This window comes from Momordica charantia (assembly GCF_013281855.1).
Source record: "Momordica charantia cultivar OHB3-1 chromosome 8 unlocalized genomic scaffold, Mcharantia_2.0 BLBB01000008.1, whole genome shotgun sequence".
Taxonomy (NCBI): domain Eukaryota; kingdom Viridiplantae; phylum Streptophyta; class Magnoliopsida; order Cucurbitales; family Cucurbitaceae; genus Momordica; species Momordica charantia.
Window position 1 is genome coordinate 1,405,690 of NW_028275166.1, and position 16,787 is coordinate 1,422,476.

General features: G+C 31.4%; 2 protein-coding genes across 2 annotated transcripts; one reads left to right on the forward strand and one right to left on the reverse strand.

The window, feature by feature from the left end:
* Positions 1–3,891: 3,891 nt before the first annotated feature.
* LOC111004937 (uncharacterized) lies at positions 3,892–7,492 on the reverse strand. The gene is made up of 8 exons (XM_022276224.2): positions 7,267–7,492; positions 7,103–7,181; positions 6,937–7,016; positions 6,759–6,825; positions 6,597–6,668; positions 4,788–4,988; positions 4,345–4,516; positions 3,892–4,244 (listed from the first exon to the last, which is right to left on the reverse strand). Exons 1-8 carry the CDS (start codon positions 7,340–7,342, stop codon positions 4,239–4,241), a joined length of 753 nt encoding a protein of 250 aa, XP_022131916.1. The 5' UTR covers positions 7,343–7,492; the 3' UTR covers positions 3,892–4,238.
* Positions 7,493–14,905: 7,413 nt separating this feature from the next.
* On the forward strand, positions 14,906–16,358 carry LOC111005038 (uncharacterized). Its single transcript, XM_022276387.2, has 2 exons — positions 14,906–15,236; positions 15,586–16,358. Exons 1-2 carry the CDS (start codon positions 15,033–15,035, stop codon positions 15,961–15,963), a joined length of 582 nt encoding a protein of 193 aa, XP_022132079.2. The 5' UTR covers positions 14,906–15,032; the 3' UTR covers positions 15,964–16,358.
* Positions 16,359–16,787: the final 429 nt, after the last annotated feature.

Genomic DNA, 16,787 nt, shown 5'->3' on the forward strand with positions numbered 1-16,787 from the left:
ATAAATAAATAATTTGAACTTATACTCTATCATTTGTAATTCTGAACATCTTCAAAATAATAATAATATAAAAAAAATTAAAAGGAAAGAAGAAATGTCTATACCATGCTCTAAACTTAAATTAAGGTTAAATTATATTTTTATTCTTAATACTTCAATTTAATTTCTATACTTTAAAATTTTCATTCTTACTTGTATTACTTAACTAAGGTTTATTAAACAATGAAAAATCAATCCTAACAAACGATTGGGATAATGAACATGATCTATTCCGCTCCACACTATAATTAAGCCATTTATTTTTCATTAAAACTTTTTTTTAGTACAACATATGAGATGAAGAATTCGAACTCGCGATCTTCTAGTCAGACATAAGTACATTTATCTATTGGACTATACTTATGTTGGCAAAATAACTTTTAAAACTAATGTAACCAAATGCAACCAAAATTCATGTTTTCCACTTTTAATCCTACATCCTTATAAATGTAGAATATTATGAAACTCTGAAAAATAAATATTTAGACTTAATTCACAAAAAAAAATATATTAAAAAAACTAAGAGGTATAATTTAATTTTAATATATGAATGGTTAAATAATTGAAGTTCAATTTTAAATCTAATAAACTATTAACTTATTAGACATATCTTAAAATTCATGGACATATTTCCTACAAAATTAATGAGTTTACGAATTTTTTTTAATATATTAAAATATATATTAGACACAAAATTAAAAGTTTAAAAATATAATGAGTGATCTATTAAACAGAAAATTTAGAAACTAAAGTTTTAATTAACCTAAATAGAATAGAGAAAAAAACCTAATAAAAGAATAGAAAGGAGAGAAAAACAGTTGTAGGAGATAGATAAAGGGTCAATGTTTCTAAGGTTAATATGATTTGTACGTATTATCTTCCATCATTAAACATCATTTTCATTTTTCATTTTTTTCCCTTTAACTATTAAACCATTAACTAATGAAACAGGTACTAATCTCTTAATTAATTCAACAATATTTTGGTTGGTTAATTCATTTACCCATTGTATTTGAATAAAAAAAAAATTGTGGATGCTAAAAATATATGGTTGACTGATCAAATGATTTGCAGATTAGAGAAATCTTATGAAAAGTTCAATCAACAAAGACAATCTTGGTTAAAGGGACTCCAACAATAAAATCAAAGGTGATGACAATAATAGTTTTTTTTTTTAACAGAACTTGTGTAAAAAAATAGTATCTCAAAAGATTAGTGAGAGTCTATTTATTAAGTGTCATAACTAAAGATCAAGATTAAATTCTTAAGAAATAGTTGTAGTCGGTCATAAATATGAATGATGTGCAAAGATTTGATAGTTGATAGGAATACCTGGTGTCGTTCTATCAAACTATCAATCTCCTCTCATTTAACAAATTTACACAATTCTTCTTATCAGTAAGATAGAGCATATCTTACTTGGGCCCAAATACTCCAAGTATCTCTATAATGGTATGATATTGCCCGCTTTGGACATAACCCTCACGATTTTACTTTTGATTTCACTCAAAAGATATTATATCAATAAAGATATAATTGTCTTCATCTATATACCATGGACCACTCTGTTCTCTAACTAATGCTGGATTTTGTTTCCACATCTTGCAACCCCAACAGTTGAATACATCATCCTAAGACGAGCTTGCTACTACGTTCACATCCAATAGGTGTGATAATATCTAGTCCAACATGTGCTAGAATGTGGTAGAACTTAGAGTCAGAGATGACCTTGTTCAAATTGTGAATTCACATATTTCTTAACAATAGACACAATCATGTGTGTCCCTTCGAAAAGAGTTAGTTTTGTCATAATATAATAAACTACATCAGAATTTAACTCATGTAAATGATATTAAAATAATAAGTTTTTAAGTATAGAAGCAAGTCTAATAAAATGACTATGAAGATGTAATAAAATTTTGTCTGTCTCCACGCTAATGGATGTTTGATGGGGAGTGATAGTTTAGACTATTCAACTAATTTGATTAAAACTTACACAAAAAATAGAAAAGAAAAAAAAGAAAGAGGGATATCTTATGATAGTTCAGATTGTTCAACTAACATGCATTCATTTCTATTCAAGAAAAAAACAAAATTACTTAATCAAATATATAATTATATTCTTAATTTGAATTTTAAGTTAGAAAAGATAATCAACGTCGTGAAATAAAGAATGTTTTTTTTAATTATTTGGACTAAACATCAATTTTCCACTAACTAACAATAGAGTCCGATTCCAAAGGATAAGAAAAGGAAAAGGGAAATTAAAGAAAAAGAAAAAGTATTTATTTGTTATTGTTATTGTTATTGTTAATAGGATGGACTGTCGGCAGGGGATATGACGGCGACGTTTTGGAACATCAACTACCTAAAATCCGCCTTTTTTATTTTAAGAATATTAAAAATCCGCCTAATTAACGGGTTAAAGCAGCTGTCGTTTTGCTAATTCATTGGGGTGACATGTCGTCCGATTTTCAAGCAATTTCCGAAATTTTAGTGTAATTAGAAAACTCAAAATATAATTACTTGACCGAAATTAACTCCTATTTTTAATCTTTAAAGTTAATAGATGAAAAAAGGGATCCCTATCTCACATAAAAAATTAGTAAGGGACCGATAAATAAGTACTTCCAATCTATGGCAAGTCATATTAAATACCAGAGTGTGATATCATATTTTTTTATCAAGTGATTAAGTATTAATATCTCTTTTTAAAAATTGAGTCGCAATTTTAGATGTACCAAACGTTAGTAGGATCCATTTTGGTCGGGAAGCTACTAGGTTCACTTGGTATATGTCATCATTGACGGGAGATGAGCGTGGTTGGAAAAAACTTATAAGATAAAAGGTGTCGGACATCAAAGCGACGTTTGTAAAATACCCTATGACGTTTAAGTCGGACCGAAATCTTAAGTTAGCAACAAAAAATGTGCAATAATCATAATTATAGTCGTAAGCAACGCATTAGAAAAGACACTAAATATAATATCATGACAGTAGATACACTTTTCCATCACTCAATCATGGTGAATTGATGGACGACAAGCTCCAAGCCACCAACACTAGGTGAGATCAACTAATGACGGCACCACACCACATTAAAGAAGCTTCGATGCACCACCAAACCTCTCAAGCTCACACATTCTCACTCGAGTGTCACGTCTTATCTTGATGTCACCTGATAAGTCTCATGGTTTTGAGAACCGAGTTAACAAGTTGAGTTAGATTCATGACGAGTTTGAGAAGCTTGGACCATAGATGGATCGAAATCTCGATTTATAGTTAATCATAGAGGAACCACAAAACAAATTCTGTCGAAAAGAAGAAAGTGATTATAAGAGCATCTTTTGAAGCACTAGAAAGTAAAAACTTGTTAACCATGGCCTAATATTGTAGATTTTGACCCGCAGTGATAATTATGAACTGTTGGGTGCTTCTATGGCTAGGGGGATGTTCTATTTTCATCCCAAATTTGTATAAAGTAGATCGAACTGGTCATCTCTATACCAAGCTCATCAATTGTCAAAACAAAAAAGCAAAAACAATCATTTTTTACTTTTACAATTTTTTTTATTCAACCATACAAGTATAATTATGTTATATTTTAATTATTTGTCACAAAATCGAGAGGAACACAGCTTTGAAAGTTCAAAGAAAATCGTACAAAATAAGTCCTAAAAGATAAATCAAAAACTTTTTATTACATGTTTACATGAAGATTTTCTACGAACGCCACACAATGACCAACTTTCGTCCACAGAGTAACTAAAGCAATCAATCGAACCATGGTAGAAACAAATTAACTACAGAAGGTGTGATGAATAGGGGAATCCAATAAGACAAGATACAAACTCAAAGCAGAACAATCAAATTCATTATACATCTAAGGAGCTAAAAACCAAACACTGGGAAGACTCATATTTTGCAAGTAAATAGTACAGGTGCTACAATTAAATCTCAAAAAAAAAAAGGGGGGAATAACTCATGAACTAATTAGGAATAGGATCCTACATGTGAATCATCTTGACATCCAACCAGTCCTGGGAGTATAAAAGCAGATACTACAATGGTGCAAAATATCTTGGCATCCAAGCCATTGGATGCAATACTTGTTCCATCATTAAATGCATAGATAATTTCTAAAATCCAATGCCTTGCCCTTTGCTCTCATAAATTATCTCTATGGCACATCATATGGATCATTCCTGCAGGCATATTTTGGCTATCACTAGACAGACACCAGATATATAATTAAAAAAATAAAAAAGAAAAATCATTAGCAATAAAAATGGCAGGCTAACTCACATCAGCATCAGATTTAGCAGGAGAAGGACTTCGAGAATCAACCAGTTTCGGTGAAAGTGGTGAGCCATTCTCTCGCTTTGGTGAAAGTCCATCATCGCTTCTACTCCTAGATGGAGACCTACGCGGAGATATGCTTCTCCGTGTATTGGGGGAACGCCGGGTGGGTGACATGCTTCAGTATCAAATCCATTTCCATTTAGAGTGCAAAGCAAAGAGAATGAAAATAATTAGAATGAATGAAGAATAAGGACCTTGCTTTGTTCATGGAAATGTGAGATGTCCATGAAATTATATGAAAATTGTGTTTGGATATGCTCAAGAAACTTAAAATAGGATATATAATAATAATGTTAGATAATTGACTTTGGTGTGCGAGATGTTATAATGGAAAAGTTCTTTTAAAAAATAATGACTAATAAAATATTAAGAAAGTATTTGAATACCTTCTATCAGAGTTGCTTATACTACGTCGTTCATCATCATCTCTTCCCCTCCTGCGATCTTTGTTGCGATCAGGACTAGCACTGCGACTCCTACTTCGATGGCGTTCTCTCTCTCTGTGGGGTCTATCGCGATCATATCTGTCCCTGCTTCTACTGCGACTTCTCCTCCTATGATCTCTATCCCTATAGTCATCACGGTGCCTGAAATGTTTTTGTCAATCCATGAGTATGAGAAGGGTAGAATAACAAGCTAAAAGTAATGAGGTAGCAATCAACTGCTTGTAAACATTAGAAACTCAGACTAAGACAAGCCTTCTAAACCATTCTGTCCCTGCCCCATAAAAAATTGTCTCAATAGTTGTTGATCAAATACAAGTTTGTAACAAACTTAAGATAGTTTTTTATAATGTGTAATTTACTCCGAAGTCCAGTTTCTGAAAAACAATGTTGGAGACAAAAGAAGTTACTTGTAATGGGAGAGTGTCATGAATATTCTAAATTAGATGTCCATAGCTCCCATAGCCCCATTGACCCCCATAACTCTCATGTCTCCGCTTTATGTTGGTTTTTGTAACCTTATAAACAGTTGTTGTATGGAGCATTTGTGAAATACATCTCACAACAACTCAATAGAGACATCTCATATTTGCTCTACTCTCTTCTCTAGTTCTCTTCATCTCTTCTCCATCTTAGGCTCTTAATATTCTCCTTGTTTTTATTTTGTTCTAGTTTTATAACAATTTGTAGCTTTTAATCTTTTTCTTCAAATATAAAACCGCACAGGATTTTTTTTTTTCTTTTTTGATACTCATGAGTCATGAGTGTCAAAGCCCACTTAAACATTCACTTTTAGGTAAAAACAGCAATCCCAAGACTAGCTTTCCATTTCGACTAATCTCACAGCACGGCTCCTACCCCTATAACATTTGATTGTCAAGAAATTTGCTGGATATTATATTATGTGATGGCTATCATGAGTTTGAACCCCCTCCCAAAGTCCCTTTACTTTTTCACATGCTCTAGTACCACTAGATCAATCCACGATAATTAAAACTACACTATGCATTAAAATTCACTCTGTTGATAAAGGTGACTCGTGATCACATCATGCCCATTCACATTTCAAACTAGAATAATTGCAACAACTTGCTTCCTTTGCTCTTTTTGTTTAATCTTCTCCATACACCACAAAATTTAGAACATAATGGATTCAAGAGATTAATGACAGGAAGATGTATCACTACTGAATTTAGGTGAGCAAAATGACAAGGCCAGAAGTGATTGCATCTATGAACCAACTCAAGAAAAATACTTTCTAGAATTTCCTAATAGCATGGCGCAGTAAACACCATACAGCACTGAAATTTCAGCACCCCATAAAGAGACACATGTTGAGTAAAGGAATAATTACAAATCACGCCCTTATAGTCTGTCTATTTAACAAAATACCAATGTTTCAAACTAGTTTTGATCACCCATATGAGGTCATCAACATCAACTGAGATTAGTACACAAAGCTAATTCTATGCGCAAGAAATGTAGCAATTCCATTAGAACAATAAAAGGATGCAAATCAATATCCTAAAGGACGTGTAAACTAGCAAGGAAGTTTAATTTATCCATAACCCGAGAAGAACTGAAGAAGGCATTACCTCTTTCACTCTATATGACTATGCGGAAGAGTACATAGATTTCTGTTTTTTGGATTCACAAGTAAATGAGGGCAATTACCTCGAGAAAACATAAATTTCTTCACCAGAGCTCTGATTCGAACTCCAAGTTCAGATGCATTTAGACAAGGAGTCTCACCTTGAACGTGGACTGCGGCTCCTTGACCTGCCCCTTGGCTTTGACGATGATTCCATCACCCTCCCCTTGCGACTGATAAACAAACCAAAAGGGCGAGAATCAAAACATACTTGTGCGTATTAGAATTTGAGAAATTATGCAGTTGAAAGGGTGAAGATTTACATTTTCTCTGCATTGGGTCCATACTTGGCGAACTGAACCATAATTTCTCTGCCATCCAACATTCGCCCTAAATAGGAAAGCAGAAACCCAATTTGATTTGGCATAAAAACAGCAGCTAAAGTTAAATTGAAAAAAGCTGAAGGTTATAAGGTGTGTTTTTGGTCGGACTGAAGCTGACCGTCAAGCTTGTCAATCGCCTTCTGTGCTTCATCCGCATACTTGTACCGAACAAACGCAAATCCTCGGGAATCCCCAGTCCTAACAGCAATTACCACCAACAAATTACACATCAAAAGAAGAAGATTAAACGCGAGAGAGAGAGAGAGAGAGATAAAGGGGGAAACCTTCGGTCTCTGGGGATGAAGACGTCAACGACCTTTCCATACTTGTCGAAAAGGGGGTAAAGATCATCGGCGGTGGTTCCTGAGAAAAACAAAAAGGGGAAGAAATTAAAGGAAAAAAGAGATGGAGATTGAGAGTGAAGTAAAGATTTAGGGTTGGGAGATACGGAAAGTGATGTTGAGGACGAGGAGGGAGTAGGTATCTCTGATATCGGGAGGACCCGATCTCCCGAAGTGCGACATTTCTGTCTCTGCAAATGCAAATTAATGGATTCAGCTGAGACTGAAAGTTGGAGAGCTGAGAGCGGAGCGGCGGATTCAGGGCTCACCCTCGCCTAGGGCTCTCATGGAACATGGTGGAACTTCAAACTTCAAAGAGATTCCAATCATTTTTTGTATTTCATAAATGCTCCACAATTTCGACTAAATTCGAAAAATGGCCCTCTCTTCTTCAAATATATTTTTTCCTTTTAACTTAATTGTACAAAATATCCTTAAATCTTTATATATATTTTTTAATTTGTGTGTCAAGGAAACTTATAATTATTTATAATATAATTAATTATTATCAGAATCTTTTACCTTAGGTGGCAAGTTTCAATTATGCCCCTTAATTTTATGGTAGGTTTCAATTATGTCATTGTCATTTTCAAATTTCATTTTTACCCTTTAACATGTGATATTGTTTCTAAACAAACTTCATTAATTTGTTGGATTTGATACTATTTAAATTGTTTCATTTCAAAACTAATTGACAATGAAAAGAGTAGCTCAGGTATATTATATATATCTGGTAAGTCTCTTATATTTTAAATATGAGATCGTTACAATGTTTATGGTTAAGGGTTGAAACAAAACTTTTTCAATGATAAAGGTATAATTGAAAATATTATAAGTTTAGTGGCATGAATGAGATTTGGAACTTTTAACGAAAAATTTGACGAAATGATAGTTTTAAAATAAGTTAAAGTTTAAGGGTAAAAATGAAACTTTTAAACATCTAATCATCTTATTGCCTGCTTTATTTTAAGCAGAAACTATAATTTTTCTTGTTTCCGAGATTAGTCCATTTAGATCAAGAGTTTAGTGTGAATTTTGTGTAATTATAAGCTCAAGTATTTTAATCTTTTTTTTTTTTTTAAGCAGAAGTTCAAGTCATCTTGGTTGCTTTAGTTTTATTTATTCAATCAGTTTACTTCATTTTTAGTCGATTTTTTCACAATATCAATTTAGTTTTTTTCTTAAGCCAGTTTAAATTTATTTTCAAGTAGATTAGCCCGATGTTTAATTAAAAAAAATGGTTAAAAGTCATCCTCATGGGCTGATCAGCCAAGCTTGTAACTTTTATATTTATAATTGTCGATATTAAGATAATTAATTTTGTTAAAAAATATATGATTTAAGAAAACTAAAAATAGTAAGTTTTTTTTTCGAGAAATATTAAAAATAGTAAGTTATCACATATTTATTTACATAATTAAATAAATAACTTATTTGTTTATATTGTTCATTACAAATAAATAATGTAAAAAGTATATAAGAATTTAAATATCGAGTCAACCCATTTATAAAGTCAGGTGAGGTTGGGCCCGCACTGCAGTGGGTTTGGGCTGGGCCAAAGTACTGATTTTAAGGGTTGAGTCCAATGAGCGTAGGCTCACTTGGCCCAGTTTGCCACCCCAGCTTACTAGCAATATTTTTAAAGGACTAAAAATTATAATATAAATAATTGAAGAATTTTCATTTTTCCTTTTTGGAATACAGATAAGGGGAGGTTATTTTATTTTTTATTTTTGTTATATCCATGAGTATCCATTGTCAGCTCACATGCACTTCAGCTAATCTCATGAGATATTCCCTACAATATTTGGTGTCGAGAAATACATCCTAATTAATTAATAAGGTAAGTGGCCATAAAATGTTAAAAATTACAGAAGGTTATTAATAATGTCGAAATTAATTTTGTCAAAACAATAAAATAAAGAAAACACAGAGTCGTGATATATATATAGTAAGAGCCCTTGTGCTCATTTAGATTTTTTTTTTTCTGGAAAGAATTAGATTGAATAGCATTGGGTAGTGGGCAAGACTCTAAATAAATTATTTTCTAAGCATAATTTCAATTTTCTCTATTTTTAAAAATATATTTAGAAAATGTGATTTAGATAAACAAAATGCATTATATAACACAACACAAACTTTAAACAACATATTCCAAATATTGGGATCAAGTTTAAAAACGGAAAGATATGCCACGACAAATATCGATTTGAATATTATGTTTAATTTCAATACTAGAATATAATTTAAAGCAATAAAATTGTATTAATGATGGCCTACCACATAAATACTGGTAACAAACTTTCCATTTTATTGTTACGCATAATTTATATGCAAATGGATATATACCAAGATTGATGCGTGTATCTTTTATCAAAATAATTAATGAATTTTGCATTTGCTAGCTTTAGTCATTTTCTTGTGATGTGTGAAATGTCTCTTTTACCCATGTCTCATGCATGCACGGAAGGACGTTATTGACGTTTTTCACTCTTCTTTAAACAAGGTGCTCTTTTACACATGGTTTTGAGTCCACTTCTAAACAAAATTTGAGAAAGAAAGCAAAAAAAAAAAAAAAAAAAGAAATTGTTTTAAACAACGTTGATTGAAGTGGCCGACTGTGCTATAAATGTTACTAAAAAGGTAAAAGAAAAAATGAAAAAGCTAACATGAAAAAAGATTTATAATAAATAAAAATTATAATAAATGTATTAATTACTCGAAATATCTTCATCTGTGACCTTTAATTTTTGTCCCTTTCATAGTCCCCTTTCTCATCTTAAATGGAAGCATTTAAATAAAATCATACTTGCATATTTTGTTTTCAAAATAATATATCGTTAGGAAGAAAAAACAATGTGAGCGCTCCTTCACCTCGTAAACTCGGTAACTGGTGTGTTGATATCCTTCTACTTGTCATCATTAAAAAAACGAAGACTATTTATCTTAGGGAAAGAAAAAAATTTACTTTCTTTCATTTATAAATTCATCTATTTACTATAGCATTTTTTATATAACTCATATTAATTCTTTGTTTTACCCATTGCATATATATTTTTATAAAACCCAACGACTAATCCTTTTTATATATTTAGTTTAGTGTAATGATCAACTTCAAAATTTTCAATTATTTTTTATATTGCACGCATTCAACTAAACGAAATGCATGTACCAATTAATTAAAATACATGTCAACTGAAACATAATTCAGCGGTAATTGACAGATCTCTAAATTACGGTACTAAAAATAATTAATTAAAGTACATGGAAGTTAAGTCCAAAGATGCTTTATGATTTAATTTGACATAGCTAGATTGGAGGGGTGAATTATTTAATTCAATCCTCCAACCTCTGCAAAAATTAAAATTGAACCATTTTGAACCATGTCCTTATCATATGTGTAATATCATAGTCGAGTTTTCATGTTTTGTACTTGTCCATATTAATTAAGGAATTGGATGTGGTACTCGATATATCAGGAAATAATTCTTTATAATCTTAAGATAAAAGCAAAAAGTAAGACGCTTTAGACCTAAAATCATAACATCCAAGATCATATATTATGTAATATATACATATATATATCTCCAACCTTTAACAGCTCTTAATATCCAATATATATACATAAATATATCCAATAATAACTCATGTTGAAGTACTTCAACGTCATGTCTAATAAATTTTTAAATTTTAAATTTTATATTTGATAGATCTCTAAATTAATTTTAAACAAACCTTTGAACTTTTAATTTTGTGTCTCTATTTGACGGCCTACTTGACATTTTTAAAATCCCACATGAACCTAAATAGGATCCCTAGTCTTTCAATTTTTGTATATCTAAGGACTTAGACATTAAACTTGAAAGTCCGAAAACCTATCATATTAGACATAAAATTGAAAGTTTAGGAATTTGAGTTATACACATTTTAAACTTCAAAAACCAATTAAACATTTTGTGAAGTTCGAGGAAATCTATTAGACACAATAGTAAGAAAGTTTATAAACTAAACTTGACTTTAGATAATTAAAACTTTTAAGAACTTTTTTTTTTAATTTATCATTGGATAAATATTCAAACCTCTCTAATTCATGAAACGTTAGTAATGAACATAGTTAAGCAGTTAAGATATCTACTTATTTCCTTAAGTTCGGAGGTTAAAATCTTCAGGTACAAATTAAAAAAAACCTATTTCGAGATAGCGAAACAATAATTGTAGAAAGATAAATTTGATATAGTTTTAGGTGAGGTTAGGTTAGCTTACATCCCCCACTCTTTGGTAAAAGTACATAGAAAAATTAAGGCATTTAGGAGAGAAGACAGTTGAGAAGATTTAAATTGCTGCAATTCTGGTGAGCCTGCCATATATACTAAACTTGAAAGTTCAAACCTACCCTCTGTTCTCCAACTCCCTATATTTATAAGCCTCAACTGACAATTTAATTAATCCTCATCTCACCAAAACCATTTAAATCTCATTTCTCTCTACCCACGTATAATATACATGAACTAATGCCAAACAGAAACCCGAACGAGCCTCGATCTTCACGCACAGTAGTAATATACTGTCTGCGTGTTGCTCGATATATAATATCGTATCAATATGGAAATGTAAAAGTATTGAATGATCGTTGTTGGTGTCGAAGTTATTCAAATGGAATTTTACAATCGTAAATTAAAATTTATAGTCATTCTCTTTAAGAGATATGTGATTGCTAATTAATTATTACTAATTCGAGCATATTTCAATAGATAAAGTACGCCGAGAGAGAAGTGGGTTGGAGAGCATTAAACCGAAAGAAAGGTGAAGAAGGAAAGACGTGTTGAAGAAAGCAAGAGGTTGTTTCAATGTCAATCCTTGAATTCTGCATTTAAGTGAATTCAAGGTCAATTAATGAAGGCAGGTAAAGTTTTCCTTTGAAATTCAACCCCTACCTCACTCTTTTTTGGTATGGAGATCAAACCAAAAACTTGTTTGGAGTACGAATGACAATGTTCTTATCAATTTGCGAGAATCGAGGATATTTACATCTTTATTGGTACGAGACATTTTTTTCAGTGAATTGAAAGCAAAAGTCGTATCCGTGGTAAATATATATTGTACGTACCGGAGATTTGAACCTACAATTTTATAAGTGAGGTTACCCTGTAAAAAGTTAAATCTCCAAATGGTTAGTCAATGATTTCCAAACGTGTATTTTTTATCGAGGGATTGATGTGTTTAGAATTTTCTCTAGCCATGATTTCCATCACTTTATATAATGGTGGTCCAATAGTACTATTTGGTTATCACGACTTTGCTGACCTCTTTGGTGGCTCCCATGTCGTCAATAACATAAATATAAATCTCATTTTTATAATATCTCTCCTATAAATGGTCGTCTATTTTAGAAATTAGTAAGTCAGTTGTCCCGTGAGATTAGCCGAGGTACATGCAAGTTGGTTCAAACACTCACGGATATAAAAAGGAAAAAGACAATAGTCATCCTCTTTTTGTCGATATTAAGCTTTCAAATCACACATTCTCCAAGCAAGAGCGTCGTGATGGGAGGTAAAGTTTTAGTTATGTGTCCCAACTGCTATGAGTACATATAATTATGTTTGACACAAAGGTTCTCTAATTTCATGTTTGACACTAAAAAAATTTGTTCACTTTTTAACTTATTTGATAATGATTTTATTTTTAAAAATTGTATTGAAACGAAGGTAATGTTTATAAGATTTATAGTTTATCATAAATGCGGGTTAATTATGATTTAATTCAGCTTCTCCCCATCCAAGTAGGGAATAAATTGAATTAAATTCCTTTGCCCCATATATCCACCTGGTTTTTTAAGGTAACAAATTAGTAATGACAAGGTTTGATGAATTTACAACCATATATTAAAAACCTAATTTATTGTGTGTCTGATTTTTTTTGTTGGGTTATCAAACTGTGGCCTAAAGCACCACTGCCTGAGCTTTGGGGATGAGAATGAAGGCAGCTGCAGCTGCTTCTTGTTGGTTCAAAAACATTATAGTAAACAATAATGCACATTAAATTTCTCTCAAAAAGTGGATATTTTGGGGCCTAAGAAGTGCAGTTGGAGAAAGCATTGGCTTTATGGGGGAAAAATTGGTTACATAGTAATTAATGAGGTAGAAGCTCTCAGTAATACTAGTATTTTACTGTGGTGGTGGGTAAAAATATCAGTACAATTCATGTATTTATTAACAGTGTGCAAAAAAGGAAAGGAAAGGAAAAAAATTATTTAAGGACCGGCTGGGTTAACATTTTATGTTTCTTGTTTCTCGTTTCTCCTTTGCTATTTTTTAAAATAAATAAAAATTAAACGGATCATTAACTGCGTTTGATATATACAACTATTTTTCTTGCTTCTTTCTTCTATTGAAAAAGAAAAACAAAAATAATAATTTTGGGAAGTAAAATTTTTTAATATGAAAATTTAAATTAAAAAAAAGTAAAACTTTAATATGAAAATTAAAATTTTTTAATTAAATATTAGACTTTTTATGTGTTATATTTACTTTCTAATATTTGTTAAGTATTTTGTAAGTTAAGAATGATAAAATGATAATTTATGTTTTGGAAAAATGGAAAAATGAATACGAAACAAGAAAAAAAAATTCTGTTCCAAAAAGTCTATACAATTTTGGGAAGGTAGGTTAAAAATGAAGAACAAGAAACAATTACCAAATGCTTATATTTCTAAAAAACTAAAAATGAAAAACGAGAAATAAAAATGTAACTAAACAAACCCTAAACATATTATTCGATCTTTAATGTAATAACATTGTTCAATTTAATCAATATTGTTTTACTATAACATAAACATAGCTCAATTGGGTTAAAACATTTTCCAAACTAAAAGTTGTAGATTCGAATCCGCAACCACATGTATGGTTGTACTAAAAAAAATCAATAGTATTTCTAGCAAACATGATGAAATATCACGGGCGAACTTAATTAGCAAGTCTAGGATGTTAAAAATTAATATTCTATCTTTGCCCTTGATTACAAAAATTCAACTGGCCCCTTCACTAAAAAAAATAAATGAGAACATTTATTTAGTGGAAGTGGGTGTTGAGAGTTATGAGAAAATTTAAGTTCATTGAGTGACCCCAATTGTGGAAGTTGGAGTTATTATGTGTATTATTATTAAAGGATCTTCCAATATAGATATATTCAAAGCAAAAACTTTTCCCCAAACCCTTCAACCATATTCAATCTCCCCTCATTTATTATCCCTTCAACCTCCCTCCATCTTCCTCTCATTTTTTAGGCATCCAAATCAGGTGGTTTCATATTATATTTTACCCTCCTAAAGGAAAATTAAAGTGTAAACCTTTTCATCTTTCCCCATTAAACCCCCATCACAAGTTGGTTGCCACTCCACATCCTTCTCATTAACCCGCATCGACCTCCCGCCTTCTAAATCTATAGTTCATACACGTAATTGCAATTTCTCATCATACAAATTTGATCATTAAACTTATTTAAGTTCTTATACTTTAAAAATTTTCTTTTCTTATACTTGTAATAGGCTAATTAACTTTCAGTTCGGTATATAATAAATCTATTAATCTTACCTCTCTAAATGAACTAGTTAGTTAATAAGTCACATTCATCGTTCAAAAGACTTTAATATAAGATTTTATATAGACACTTAAAAAACAATTATTATTAATTTTTTTTAAGGCATGGAGACTAAATAAACTTCTTAGGGCGGATCGGTAGGGTCTATTGAATGAATTAGTTTCCGGCCTGTTTAGATTCTCAGCTGCAGTGTTTTACCCCGAACTCTTTCTCCTATATAACCAACCCATCCCCAACACAAAGGGAAAAAACAGCCCATCTTTTGAATTTTGGAGCCATGGTTCCCTTTCAGCCACTCCCTTCTTCTCTGAACGACAAGAGAGTAGCAATTCGAGATCCTACAGATCCTTTGGCAAAGAAGAGGAAATGGGAAGCTCAATTGCCACCGCCACCGCCGCCGCCACAAAATTCCATATTCGATATCGAGCTTCACCTCGAAACTCCGCTACCTTCCGACTGGCAGAGATGCCTTGACATTCAGGTGCTCCAATATACCCTTTCCAAAAACCGTCTTTCAAATTATTTCTAAATTATTCTCTAAATAGAGTTTACTGTAATCTTATATATCATTGATCACTTACCGTTAAAAAATATGGATAATCAATTTAATATGACATATGATATAGAGTTGTGAAAACAAAAAGAGAATTTGTCAGACTTACTCTTATTTTAAAGTTCTTTGTAGTTCTTTTTACTAAATTTTCAAAATTGAACGAGGATATATAACTAATATTTTTCATTGTAAGTCTGTTTTTCAAACAACTGTGTCAAGATATTAAATTTACCATAACGTAACCTATCAATTTATTGTCATTTTCTCTCTAATATAGTCGGGGAAGATACACTTCTACAACACGACGACTAATAAGAGAACATCAAAGGATCCAAGAGACCAAATCGATAAAAATGACGATGAGGAGGAAGACGACGACGACATGAGTTTGGACCTAGAACTAAACCTGACATGTGACTCGCTCGACAAGAACAGTAACCAAACGCAAGGCGGCCGCCAAGACCTAAATGGTTTGTTTGGGTCGTCGGAAAATTATAGTAATCGGAAGGAGATGGTGGCGGCTGTTTGCATGAGGTGCCACTTGCTAGTGATGCTGTGTAAATCCTCGCCGGAGTGTCCTAACTGCAAATTCATGAACTCGCCGGAGCACACCCCGCCGGCGATGCTCAAGCGGCGGTGTCGCCTTTCATGGTAGTGTTTAAGAAAGAAAAAATTAAGGTAAGTGAAACCCATAATTGTAACTTTATTTACGTAGGACTCAAAAAAAAAAAAAAAAAAAAACTCTTCTAATTTATGTTACTATTAATTATCAACTTTTTTCCCTCCCAAGAAAAAAAAAAGTTAGTTGTTAAATTACATGGGGGGTTTTGCAATGTGTATATATACAAATTTGTGTTTTATTTTTATAAATATGGGAAAGTTCTTTCTAACTGTCTTGTCGGCTGAAGTTTTGGTTTATTGGTGTTAAGGAAGATGTGAGAAAAAACACACATTTTCACATTATCATCTTCCACATTTGAAATTTATTTTTTATTTTTATTTAAAATGTCTAAAATGACTCCTACTAATTATAAATCATGTTGTTATTTCTATTGGTATATTATGGATCTCCCTAATCACTTTTCTAATTCATGACGTGGTACAATGTTTGCATTTTCAAACTGTGGCCTCCTTTCATTTTGTACATTTGATTAATTAAAAGTAGAGAAATTTTTGTTACAGAAGTAGTTAGCTAGAGCCTTCATATGATTCCTAGGCAAAATCACATCCTTAAATTCAAAATAAATAATATCATACAATTATTGAAATCTATAACAAAATAAATTGTATTTTTAATTTTAATGGTAGAATTACTGTAGCTGTAGCTCAATTTTATTAGTGGTAATACTCTAAAATTGTGTTATTTCAGTGATAGTAGTGTCAAAGTACTACTAAATAATCCATGCATTACTTGGGATAGAATGAACGATAATATGACAATACTTGTTTATCCTTACCAAACGAGCTACAAACTAGAGT

Bases quoted from the DNA above. Each gene is read 5' to 3' on its own strand.
- LOC111004937 (XM_022276224.2), bottom strand. From the start codon at position 7,342: ATGTCGCACTTCGGGAGATCGGGTCCTCCCGATATCAGAGATACCTAC. The intron at 7,182-7,266 runs GTATCTCCCAAC...TGTTTTTCTCAG, and splicing joins CGTCCTCAACATCACTTTCC to GAACCACCGCCGATGATCTT. The intron at 4,517-4,787 runs GTATTCAAATAC...TTGATACTGAAG, and splicing joins ATAAGCAACTCTGATAGAAG to CATGTCACCCACCCGGCGTT.
- LOC111005038 (XM_022276387.2), top strand. From the start codon at position 15,033: ATGGTTCCCTTTCAGCCACTCCCTTCTTCTCTGAACGACAAGAGAGTA. The intron at 15,237-15,585 runs GTGCTCCAATAT...TCTCTAATATAG, and splicing joins AGAGATGCCTTGACATTCAG to TCGGGGAAGATACACTTCTA.